General features: G+C 40.8%; 1 protein-coding gene across 1 annotated transcript in view; it reads left to right on the top strand.

Annotated features, from left to right (window-relative positions):
• Positions 1 to 12,467, top strand: part of FNBP4 (formin binding protein 4) — a 38,710-nt gene that overhangs the window by 368 nt on the left and 25,875 nt on the right. The window contains exons 2-8 of the mRNA XM_032638779.1: positions 936 to 1,025; positions 6,843 to 6,979; positions 7,501 to 7,684; positions 8,287 to 8,434; positions 8,537 to 8,657; positions 10,668 to 11,003; positions 12,048 to 12,258. Coding sequence (XP_032494670.1) covers positions 936 to 1,025; positions 6,843 to 6,979; positions 7,501 to 7,684; positions 8,287 to 8,434; positions 8,537 to 8,657; positions 10,668 to 11,003; positions 12,048 to 12,258 — 1,227 coding nt within the window. The remainder of the gene's footprint in view (positions 1 to 935; positions 1,026 to 6,842; positions 6,980 to 7,500; positions 7,685 to 8,286; positions 8,435 to 8,536; positions 8,658 to 10,667; positions 11,004 to 12,047; positions 12,259 to 12,467) is intronic.

Raw genomic sequence — 12,467 nt, 5'->3', positions numbered from 1 at the left:
TCGGGGCTCGCGGCCTAGGCCTCTCGGGCGAGTCCTAGGAGTCAGAGAAACCCGGGCGGGCGGCGTCCGCATCCGAGGCCTTTTTGCGTGCGGCCTGCGGTGAGGACGGCTGTGAGCCCAAAGCTGCGGAAGGGGCGGCGGAGCCGTGTGCGCCCGGCCGGAGCCGACCCAGAGGCGCCATCTCTGGTGCAGGGATTGGCCCGGGCGCCCAGTCTGCTCAACGTCTATTCTTGGCTTTGAATAACTTACGGGGTAAATGTGAGAGTATGCGTTTCCGCGTCCTAGGCTTGGTGACCGTGGAACCTGCCGTTTCCTACACGGCATCGGCTTTTCCTTTTCGTTTTTGTTGAAATTGAGAGAGACCCTTTAGAAGTGAGCATACCATTTTTATTATGCCAGCTAAAATGTAAGTAACCCCTAGTTGGAAGGTTTCCCAAAAATCCCTGGAGAGGTGGTGTTTGTGGGTTCCCAAGTACTTGTGTTTATCCCTAGAATGGTACTTGGGTTAAGAATAACCGGACTGGGCTATACTGCAGGGGCCAGACGCCGGAAAAGCCCCGACCATTTCAGGTTTAAAAAACAAAAAAAAAAATCACGTTGGGTGGCTCTTGCGAAAAAAATGCTCTAGTTGTGCTTTTCGTAAAAGCCTTCTGGTAGCCAGGAGAAGATTTATTCTGTGTGTGTATTTTAACTTTGGATTATTTCAGATGTAATTTTTATATACGGTGTTTAAATTCTTAATGTTAAAGCCACTAGGCAGATGGAAGATTCTAGTTATACTGGTTTTCTTTATTTGGGTTAGTGATGAGTTACAGCTACCCTGTTTTGATGAAATCTAGACTTGAGACGTCACAGATTGTTTTGTCACCTGTATAGTTTTTTCTGTGTTCCATCGTCTGACTGTAGTTTTCTTTTGTTTGCTTTTTTAAATCCAGATGAACAGGAGGTGGTGGTGGAGGTTCCTAGAGTTCAGAATCCTCCCAAACCAGTCATGACCACCAGGCCCACTGCCGTTAAAGCAACAGGTATAGTTTTTTTTTCGTCTTTTCTACATTAGGATCAAACCGTGTTTGTATATAGTGTTTTGATGAATGTTTCAGTGTTGCTAATTTATATTCCTCCCATAAAATGGAAATTTTAAATCTTTGTGAGGGCTTGTTGGTATATATACTTTAACCAATGTAAAAAAATTTTTATTTATTTATTTGTTTATGGCTGCGTTGGGTCTTCATTGCTGCGCACGGGCTTTCTCTAGTTGCAGGGAGCGGGGGCTCCTCTTCGTTGTGGTGCACAGGCCTCTCACTGCGGTGCCTTCTCTTGTTGCAGAGCACGGGCTCTAGGCACGCGGGCTTCGGTAGTTGTGGTGCGTGGGCTCTAGAGCGCAGGCTCAGTAGTTGTGGCACACGGGCTTAGTTGCTCCGCGGCATGTGGGATCTTCCCAGACCGGGACTGAAACCCATGTCCCCTGCATTGGCAGGCGGATTCTTAACCGCTGCGACACCAGGGAAGTCCCTTAACCAATGTAAAATTTGCTGTTCCTTTTCTCTGTACCCAAATTACTTTGTACTACTTTTTCTACTGATGCTATTTTGTAACTAGTTTTCTAGCTCCCCATTATCTTGGCATTCTTTAGGGACACCAACAGTGTCTTTTCATTGTGTTATTTCTCTAACACACAGCTTTGATTGATACCTAGCAAATGTTTGTGCAGCTGAAAATTGCTCTTATTGATTATTTTTTAAGCATGAAGGAATATTTGCAGTGATGGTTTTGTAGACAAACCTGGGTTCAAATCACCACTCTGGCATTCATACTAAAACCTCAGGACATCATTTATCTGTAAAATAGATCTTACAGCCCTAAGTTATTTTGATGATTAAATTGAACAATATATATAAGTTTCTAACACAGCAAGTGCCAAGAATGTTAGTTTTCTCTGCTCTTTATGTATCTTGAAAGATTAAAATATGTTTTGATACTAAATATTCTATAATTGGTAGTAATTCTCTTCTTCTGAATTTGCAGGACTTTTTGTACTATGTGACACCTGAAATAATAGATGCTTGTTCCCCCCTACCCCGTATTTGCCACTTAAAAAAAAGTATGGGTTGGAAAAGGTAAAACCACATTGTGAGAGAAATTTCAGAACTAGGAAATAGCATTTTGTATTTGTAAACTACATATATTATTACATTTGGGTCTTCTAAGGATTACGTGCAATGGGTAGAATTTAAATGTTCTACAAGAAATTTCCTTGGTTGCAGTGTCAGTCAGCACTTCAGACCTTTATGTGCCTTGTGAACAGAACTGTTTTCATTCTGTTCAGCTTCATCCTGCGGCATAAGAATATATCAGCTTTACACTCCATCCCTCCCCACTGCCGTTGGCAACCACAGGTCTGTTCTCTATGTCAGTGAGTCTGTTTCGTAGGTAGGTTCATTTGTGTCATATTTTGGATTCCACATATAGGTGATATCATGTAGTGTTTGTCTCTTTCTGACTTGCTTCACTTAGTATGATGGTCTCTAGTTCCGTCCATGTTGCTGCGAATGGCATTATTTTTTTTAATTTTTTTTTTTTATTGCGGTGCGCGGGCCCCTCACCGCTGTGGCTCCTCCCGTTGCGGAGCACAGGCTCCGGGCGCACAGGCCCGGCGGCCATGGCACACGGGCCCAGCCGCTCTGCGGCATGCGGGATCCTCCTGGACCGGGGTGCGAACCTGCATCCCCTGCATCGGCGGGCGGACCCTCGACCACTGCGCCACCAGGGAAGCCCCCTTTTTTTTTTTTTTTTAATAGCTGAGTGGTATTGCATTGTATATATGTGCCACATATTCTTTATCCATTCTTCTGTCAATGGACATTTAGGTTTTTCAGATATTCTGTTTCTTCTTGACTCAATTTTGGTTATTTGCATCTTTCTAGGAATTTGTCTGTTTTAACAAAGTTGTCTATTTGTTGCTATAATTAGTTCAGAATATTCTCTCATAATCTGTAAGGTCAGTTATGAAGTCCATTCTTTCATTTCTGGCTTTGGTAATTTGTGTCTTGTCTCTTATTTTTTTTGGTTAATATAGCTAAGTTTTGTCAATTTTGTTGGCCTTTTCTCAGCATGAAATTTGGTTTCGTTGATTATCTCTATTAATTTTTTTGTGTCATTGATTTTTGCTTTTAATATTTATCATTTCTTTCCTTCTATTTGCTTTATAATTGTTTGCTCATTTTTTCTAGTTTCCTATGGTGAACGCTTGAGTTGTTGGGTTGAGATACCTTTTTTCTTTTTTGACTTAAGGCAATAAATTCTCCTCTAAGCAAAAAAAAAGAAAAAAAAGAATATATCAGCTTTATTCATTTCTTACTTACTAGTTGGTATACGCATAGGAAAAAGTTTAACGAAAACAAAAGGGAAGCAATTTTCCATTATTATTTGCATGGCTTTGTGAAACTGTAGATACTCAAGAATTGATATATATATATATGTATATATTTTTAAAATTAATTTATTTTATTTATTTTTGGCTGCGTTGGGTCTTCGTTGCTGTACCCGGGCTTTCTCTAGTTGCGGCGAGCGGGGGCTACTCTTTGTTGCAGTACACGGGCTTCTCATTGCAGTGGCTTCTCTTGTGATGCATGGGCTCTAGAGCGCAGGCTCAGTAGTTGTGGCCTACGGGCTTAGTTGCTCCACGGCACCGTGGGATCTTCCCGGACCAGGGCTTGAACCCGTGTTCCCTGCATTGGCAGATGGATTCTTAACCACTGCGCCACCAGGGAAGTCCCTTGATATATTTTTTTAAAGATGATTTTAGTTAAAGAATTTACTTTTATCACTATAAACGTGCTGAATTTCTTTGCACAAAAATGAAATTTAAATTTTAAGTTATTAAAGTATGCTTTTATAATATAGTAGAGAAGCATATGTTGTATTTTTATGCTAACAGATATTATGGTAAATGCATGTGAAGTTATCTAAGGGAAAATTTAGAATAAGTTCTGTTAAATTAGGCCAACAGACTACCATGATAGTCAACAGTATTTAAGCATCTTCTAGAAAAGGGTATTTAATGTGGTTCCATAGATGAGTCAGACATCTGTGAATCCCCTGAAATTGCACACTCAAGTGTGTCTTCCTGAGAGAAGGTCCACAACTTTTATCATTTTGATTGTTAATAGCTTTCTGTGACCAAAAGAGTTAAAAATCACTGTTCAGTGTTATGAGGAAATAGAGTTTCTAAGGGGCATAAGGCACAGTTACTGTTTGAAGCTTATCAGGAAAGTAAAGTATATATCTAAGAAATAAATAATTTGCTGCCCGATATCATTAGTTAATTTGCAAATTGTGTGGCACCATCCATTAGAGGTAAGCATATTGAGGTTTGAGGAGTCAGTGCTCCTCAAAAAAGACTGCTAAGGACTGGCTCTGAAGACTGGCCTTGTTTCCTCTGGCTTCATTTAGCAACAGCTTCTCAGTAGTAGTCTAGAAGCCTGGTCCTGTGAAGCTTTTGGCTTTCAAAGATTATGCAATTTTGTATAGTATTGTGAGATTTTTTTTTTAGTGTTATTCTAAATGCATACCTGTTTTTATTAATGTATAGACTAAATTTTCAGAGATGTAATTAGAACTTGTTTCATGCCTTGATTTTATCTTTTATTCCTTTAGAGTTACCTTTTGTCCCCTTAACATCATTTTATGTAATCCCATAATGGTCTGATTAATCATGAAGTGATATTGCATCTGACACTATGCTGTAATTTGCTTTTCCTGTCCCCTGTTTGAGAGCATTTGAGTTGTTTACAGTTTTTGGTTATTTAAATAAAAGCTTTGTGCAAAAAATTTTTTGTAATTATTTCTTAGGGTTATATTCTCAGAGATGAGATTATCTAGCTATAAGAAACTTTGAGAGTTTTGTAGTTCTTGGTATATGTTACCAGATTGTTCTTAAATATTGTATCAGTTTATGGTGTCACTAACAGTATTAAGTATGTGTCTTTCCCCCAAATGCTGCGTTTAATCGTTTTCATTTACTTTGCTATTTAATTGTCATTATGTTATCAGGAGTTTGGAAGAGGTTTTAAGTGTGTAATATGAAAAGCTCTGAGTTGAAGAGAAAAAGACTAGGTGGAGCCTTGGCTAAACCTTTTTTTAAAAAATAAATTTATTTATTTTATTTATTTATTTTTGGCTGCATTGGGTCTTCGTTGCTGCCCGCTGTCTTTCTCTAGTTGCGGGGAGCGGGGGGCTACTCTTTGTTGCGGTGCGCTGGCTTCTGACTGCGGTGGCTTCTCTTGTTGCAGAGCACGGGCTCTAGGCGCACAGGCCCAGTAGTTGTGGCACACAGGCTTAGTTGTTCCGCGGCGTGTGGGATCTTCCCGGACGAGGGTTTGAACCCGGGTCCCCTGCGTTGGCAGGCGGATTCTTAACCACTGCGCCACGAGGGAAGCCCTTGGCTAAACCTATTGCCCTAGAGACCCACTCTGAGCCTGGGGAATTACCCCTGCTTGGGAATTTTGTAGTCAAAATTCCACACGGCTCACCTGGTTGGAACCTTTTATCAAAAGATATAGAATTAAAGAACTAAGGCCAGTGATTATTATTGTCTCTGAACTAAGAAGTGTGTTTATATAAAAATATAAATTTCCCATCCTCCGCCTTCCCTGAAAAACCCATCAGTGCTGAATACTAAAATGCAGATTTTTTCTGTACAGAAATGTCTTATGTAGTTCTATCTTTATCTCTTGTTCAGAAAATGTGGAAAATTGACTGGTATGACCCCACCCCCAAAATGAGATATAATATATTTGGTAACTGGAAAATGGAGATACTGTGAAATATCCATTTAAGAATCTTCCTAATCAGTTTAAAATAGTGTTTTGGAAATTGATAGTGTAACAACTTAGCTATATACTAAAAAAATAATGAAGGTGAGATTTATGTGGCTAAAACAATGAATGTGAACTTTTGTATGATAAATGAAGCAGTTTGTGTTCATGTTTAGGTGAATCCATGAATTTGTTTACAGAATTATGACAGAGAAAACTAGGTTTTACCTCCTGATAAATCTGTTCAGTTACCAAGGCACTGGAAAATTTAGTCTTATTAATAGCTGCAAAGTCTAGCTAGACTTAAATATTTCATATACCTATTATAATAAAATGATATATGAAGAGGGTATATATGCTCACTTAATTGTAACATTAGAGTAGCCACAGGTGATACAAAAGGAAATGGCATAAACATTGATCAACTAGTAAAAAAGCGTATCATTTCAGTTTTTTTTTTTTAAGAAGGAAATTGCATTGCAGCATCACAGAGGCCATACCTAATACCATTTGAGTGGGAATTTTGGTTTTAGCTGGGTCTTTGTTTAGCTGGGTATTTGTTGCTAACCTAGCATGTTAGGTTCTGTTTTAATTTGTCACTTCTTTTTTGAGGAAAAAAAATCATTGAAAAAGAGCTTTGTTTTTCACTTTGAAAATCTCCTTGTTTCATTTACTAAACCCTAATTGGTTTACTTGTTTGAGATGGACACGTAAAACAACAAATTCTAAAATCAGGATCTACTATGTGTTATTTTGACAGAGGGAGTATGAGGTTGAATAATTGAGCATATATTTTGAAAAGGATGTCAGGTTGCTATGCAGATTGATTTTTTTTTTTTTTTTTTTTCAGATTGATTTTATTAGCTCTACGTGCATAGTCAATTTGTACCTCTTTTTGGTAGTTCATTGAAGACTTTTTTGAGGTTCTACAAGTAAACTAAATGGCTAAAGAATCATATTTTCTCTTGGATACTTCCTAGGACTTTTTGACATTGTTAAAAACGTTGCTTACCTTTTTGTTTCCAGGAGGTCTGTGCTTACTTGGTGCATATGCTGACAGTGATGATGAAGAGAGTGATGTTTCAGAAAAACCAGCACAGTCTAAGGAAGCAAATGGAAACCAGTCAGCTGATATTGATAGTACATTGGCCAACTTCCTAGCGGTTAGTGGTGCTTTTGTTTGGGTTTTTAGTTATTGAACAGTTTGGAATCTGAATTTCAAGTGGTTAGCCTACTTGTCAGTCTATGTCTGTCTCTCCTTTTTTTTTCAGTCTCTCCCCATCTCTCTTTTTGTGACAGTTGTAAGGAGAAAAATGGGGAAGAGGAGGGGATTTTTTTGTTTTGTTTTGTTTTGTTTTTTCAGTATGCGGGCCTCTCACTGTTGTGGCCTCTCCCGTTGCTCCGGACGCGCAGGCTCAGCGGCCATGGCTCACGGGCCCAGCCACTCCGCGGCATGTGGGACCTTCCCGGACCGGGGCGCGAACCCGTGTCCCCTGCATCGCCAGGCGGACTCTCAACCACTGTGCCACCAGGGAAGCCCAAGAGGAGGGTTTTGACTTGGGAAGCTGAGACTTAAGCTTCTCAGGTCAAAACCCTGTGTGTGGGGGATTTTTTTTTTTTTAAGTGATGGCCATTTTTCTGGTTTAATGTGATTAATGAGTTTGTCACTATTTTCATTCTAAAGGAGATTGATGCTATAACAGCTCCTCAGCCTGTAGCTCCTGTAGGAGCTTCTGCTCCACCTCCGACTCCACCTCGGCCAGAGCCAAAGGAATCAACATCTGCCCTTTCTTCCACCACCCCAAATGGGACAGACTCAACCCAGACTGCAGGGTGGCAGTATGATACTCAGTGTTCACTGGCAGGAGGTAAACTTGATCCTTTGAGTTTTAAAGAAATCTAAAATGTAGTTCTTAAAGGTGTTCTAGGCATTGAGGTTCCCAAAGCTGAAAGCCTGTGTGCTTTAGCCCCAGACTTTAGAATTCTGGCTTCTTAAATACAGTATTTAGAAAATGAGAACGGCTAGGGTATATTTTTACCTACTGAAAGATAATTGTTTGCCTTTTAACCAGTAGCAGATTATGCTCGGTAAATAATAAAAGCCATTATTTTAAAAAGTATTTTGGGGTTCAGAATACATTTTTCAACTATCAAACTGCTTTTTTAAACCATGTTTGCAAAGATGACTGAGGAGGGGGGAGTGGCCCCCCCAGGGAACATTTGACAGTGTTTGGATTTCTGGCTGTCACAGCAGAGGTAGTGGATGGTGAGAGGAGGGTTTACTGCATCGGCTGGGGAGAGGCAAGGATGCTGGTGAACACTACCTCGGACTGCCTCCACAACAGAGAAGTGCCCTGCCCAGTTGTTAACAGTGCTGTGTTAGGTTGTTATAGCTTTAGAGTTGACTTGAGATAGAAGGTCAGTTGTGTGGGAATACGTGCTTCTTAAAATTTGTTTCATTTTCTTCTAGTTGGAATTGAGATGGGAGATTGGCAGGAGGTCTGGGATGAGAACACAGGATGCTATTATTATTGGAACACACAAACAAATGAAGTGACTTGGGAATTACCCCAGTATCTTGCCACCCAGGTGCAGGGATTACAACATTACCAGCCCAGGTAAGAATAGACTTGAAAAAAAAGTTACTAGAAGGAAATCAGTCTTATCTTTTGCTGATAATATTTGCCTTCTGTTTCTCTTGCTAAGTATATTTTTTTTAGTTCCGTAACAGGTGCTGAAGCTAGTTTTGTGGTGAATACAGACATGTATACTAAGGAGAAAAATATTTCAGCTTCCAGTAGTAAAAGTGCACCAGTCATAACCAAGCGAGAAGTTAAAAAGGTCAGTGTTACAACTTACCTCATCTGCTTATTTTTACATCTAAAGAACTTGAATGTTACTCTATCACAGGTATATAAGCCTTCTGTTAATATTTTACAGCATAGATGTGAAACAGTATAAATTTTGTTTCTTAAAGTTTTACATAATCTGTGTCTGTTTATTATATGGCATTTATAGCAGTTACCCAGTTCAGTGGTGCTTTTGGAGCTTTAGGGTGCAATAGAGGCTCCTTGAGTCGTTGTGAAGGACATGGGAGCAGCCAAACAGGCAATGCTTCGGGTCCCCTTCTCTGCTTCAGAATAGTTGTATTTTGGGATTCCACCTTTTTTTTTTTTAATATAAAGATTGGCGACCTTAAAAACTACTACTAATAAAACTTGACCATTTTTGTAATCTCATCAGTAAGAAAAGTAAGTTGTACTCTACAGAGAGAATGTGTTGAATTTTAATTTATCTTGAATTTTTGAATGAGGACGGAGTTGTATCAAAAAATGCTTTTACAGGGCTTCCCTGGTGGCGCAGTGGTTGAGAGTCCGCCTGCCGATGCAGGGGACACGGATGGGTTCGTGCCCCGGTCCGGTAAGATCCCACATGCCGCAGAGCGGCTGGGCCCGTGAGCCATGGCCACTGAGCCTGCGCGTCTGGAGCCTGTGCTCTGCAACGGGAGAGGCCACAACAGTGAGAGGCCCACGTACCGCAAAAAAAAAAAAATGCTTTTACAGAATAAGTTCACCTTTACACCTGTAAGAGGGAGGTAGAATAAATATCCCAGTGGAGGAGGTAGACACTTTAAATGTAATCACACATTTCATTTTAGAAATATTTCACTTTCCTCTGAATCACCTTCACAGCATATTTGTGAAGTTATCTCATCATACAGAAGAGGAAGATGAAGATTTATCCAGTCATGCGTTGAACTGGCAAGATTCTGATCTTATTTAAATCTGTTTCTTACTAGTCTGCCTTTTGATGTACAGAGAATAGAAGAAAAGATATGTTTGAGTCCCACCCAGAACTGTAATACTGCCTTCCTAAAGTAGCAATGTTTCCATTATACATGTGTAAAGAAAATGGTACAAACATGTACACTAATCTGATGGGAGTCAGTGGTTTTTTTTTTTTTTTTTTTTTTTTTTTAATGCGTTACGCGGGCCTCTCATTGTTGTGGCCTCTCCCGTTGCGGAGGACAGGCTCCGGACGCGCAGGCTCAGCGGCCATGGCTCACGGGCCCAGCCGCTCCGCGGCACGTGGGATCTTCCCAGACCGGGGCACGAACCCGTGTCCCCTGCATCGGCAGGCGGACTCCCAACCACTGCGCCACCAGGGAAGCCCCTTTTTTTTTTTTTTTAATAAATTTATTTATTCATTTATTTATTTTTGGCTGTGTTGGGTCTTCGTTTCTGTGCGAGGGCTTTCTCTAGTTGTGGCAAGCGGGGGCCACTCTTCATCGCGGTGCGCGGGCCTCTGACTGTCGCGGCCTCTCTTGCTGCGGAGCACAGGCTCCAGACGCGCAGAGCTCAGTATTTGTAGCTCACGGGCCCAGCTGCTCCGTGGCACGTGGGATCTTCCCAGACCAGGGCTTGAACCCGTGTCCCCTGCCTTGGCAGGCAGACTCTCAACCACTGCGCCACCAGGGAAGCCCGAGTCAGTGGTTTTTAAGAATATCCAGTGACTGAAAATTATGGTCGTTTTTATTTCTATTTTTATTTATTTATTTATTTATTTTTGTGGTACGCGGGCCTCTCCCTGTTGTGGCCTCTCCCGCTGCGGAGCACAGGCTCCGGATGCGCAGGCTCAGCGGCCATGGCTCACGGGCCCAGCCGCTCCGCGGCATGTGGGATCTTCCCGGACCGGGGCACGAACCCGTGCCCCCTGCATCGGCAGGCGGACTCTCAACCACTGCACCACCAGGGAAGCCCTATGGTCGTTTTTAACACGAACAATTAAATGTACTGTATATTTAGGTGAGATTTCTTTGAAAGTTAAGCGAAATTATTTTATTCTTTACAGGAAGTGAATGAAGGAATTCAAGCTCTCTCAAATAATGAGGAGGAGAAGAAAGGGGTGGCAGCATCACTGCTTGCTCCTTTATTGCCTGAGGGAATAAAAGAGGAAGAAGAGAGATGGAGAAGAAAAGTAATTTGTAAAGAAGTAGAGCCAGTTTCAGAAGAGAAAGAAACAAGTACAACAGAAGAAGCAACAATAGTAAAGCCACAAGAAAGTCTGTTGGATGGTGTGGAAGACCCTACTCAGGAGGATATTTGCAGTGTTGTTCAGTCTGGAGAAAGTGAAGAGGAAGAAGAGCAAGATACCCTGGAGCTGGAGCTGGTTTTGGAAAGGAAAAAAGTAAGTTTTTGAAGTTCTGTTAGATGTATTTTCTTCCTTCGGAACTGTCATACTCTGGGATTGCTGTGCTCAATTTACAGCCATCGTTGGGATTTTGTTTTTCTTATCCTTTCACCTAGATATGCTTATGTAATAAAAACTTGAACTATGGAGTTGTAGTTCTTTTGGTCCCTGATGATGCTTTTGGTAGTTGACAACCAATAAAGACTAACGTTGTTATGATTTAAGGATAGATACAGTAAGTAATGTATATCTTTGGTTTAGCTTCTTAACAGACAAACATTGCGAATTCTTGTGATAATTTGGTTTTTAACCCAACAGTTAAAGTACAAGTTGACTTCCAGTGATCACCTGTGGTATTGTGTGTATAGTTAAGTGGACCTTATGGGAATTCCCTAGCAGACTTGGCGCTTTCACTGCCTGGGCCTGGGTTCCATCCCTGGTCAGGGAACTGAAATTCCACAGACTTCTATGCGGCCAAAAAAAAAAAAGGAAAAAGAAAAGTGGGCCTTGTGGGAAGATAACAGGAGAATTTAAGAGGAACCCATTATTTCATGTGCTTTCCTTCTAAGATAAATGATCCACAGGAAACTTTCTGATTGAGAAGTTGATTTTTACTTATTTTCTGCCCTGATTTTTCTTGGAACAGTTTTATCTACTGCTGCCTTGAGTATATACAAAGCAAAGTCTTAACAGGTGTTATAGCAGTAAATCACTTTGAAGCTTCCCCCTTTTGAAAAATTTGAAGCTATGGAGAGGGACCAGCGAAAGTTGAGCTTTATCCTTTGTGTACATGTATTAGAAAATTTGTTCATGGATCTTTAGAACCTATACCCTTTAAATCAGTATTTGTTAACTGTAATCACGAATAAACATTTATTGAGTAACAATAGAATTTGGAGCATAATGATCAATCCTGATGGAAAAATGTATTAAAAAATACTTCTTGTCCTCAAAGGATTTAAATTCCAAAAACACATGGCTGTCATTCTTGCTACTCACACAAATAAACGTTGGTAAACAGTTAATTCCTGTTCGTCGTAGGCAGAGCTGCGAGCCTTGGAGGAAGGAGATGGTAGTGTGTCAGGGTCTAGTCCGTGTTCTGATATCAGCCAGCCAGCATCTCAAGATGGAATGCGTAGACTTATGTCTAAAAGAGGAAAATGGAAGATGTTTGTTCGAGCTACCAGTCCAGAATCTACCAGCCGGAGTTCCAGCAAAACTGGACGAGAGACGCCAGAAAATGGAGAAAGTGGTAATTCGTGCTTTAATTAAACTTGAGAGTTGAAAGATGTAGAGGAGAAATCCCTCTTACCCTTTTCTGTTTTCTCTTCAGCAAATAGAACGATATAGCACTTTTACCCTTTTAGGAAATGCGGGGAAGGAAACTTCTGCCTTTTCCTGCTCCACCTCTAGTGGAGCAGTAAGAAATTGAGAGGCTAGAATCCATCGGGCTGTGTATTC

This window comes from Phocoena sinus, chromosome 8 (genome assembly GCF_008692025.1).
Source record: "Phocoena sinus isolate mPhoSin1 chromosome 8, mPhoSin1.pri, whole genome shotgun sequence".
NCBI classification, from domain to species: domain Eukaryota; kingdom Metazoa; phylum Chordata; class Mammalia; order Artiodactyla; family Phocoenidae; genus Phocoena; species Phocoena sinus.
This window is presented reverse-complemented; position numbering and strand designations above follow the sequence as displayed.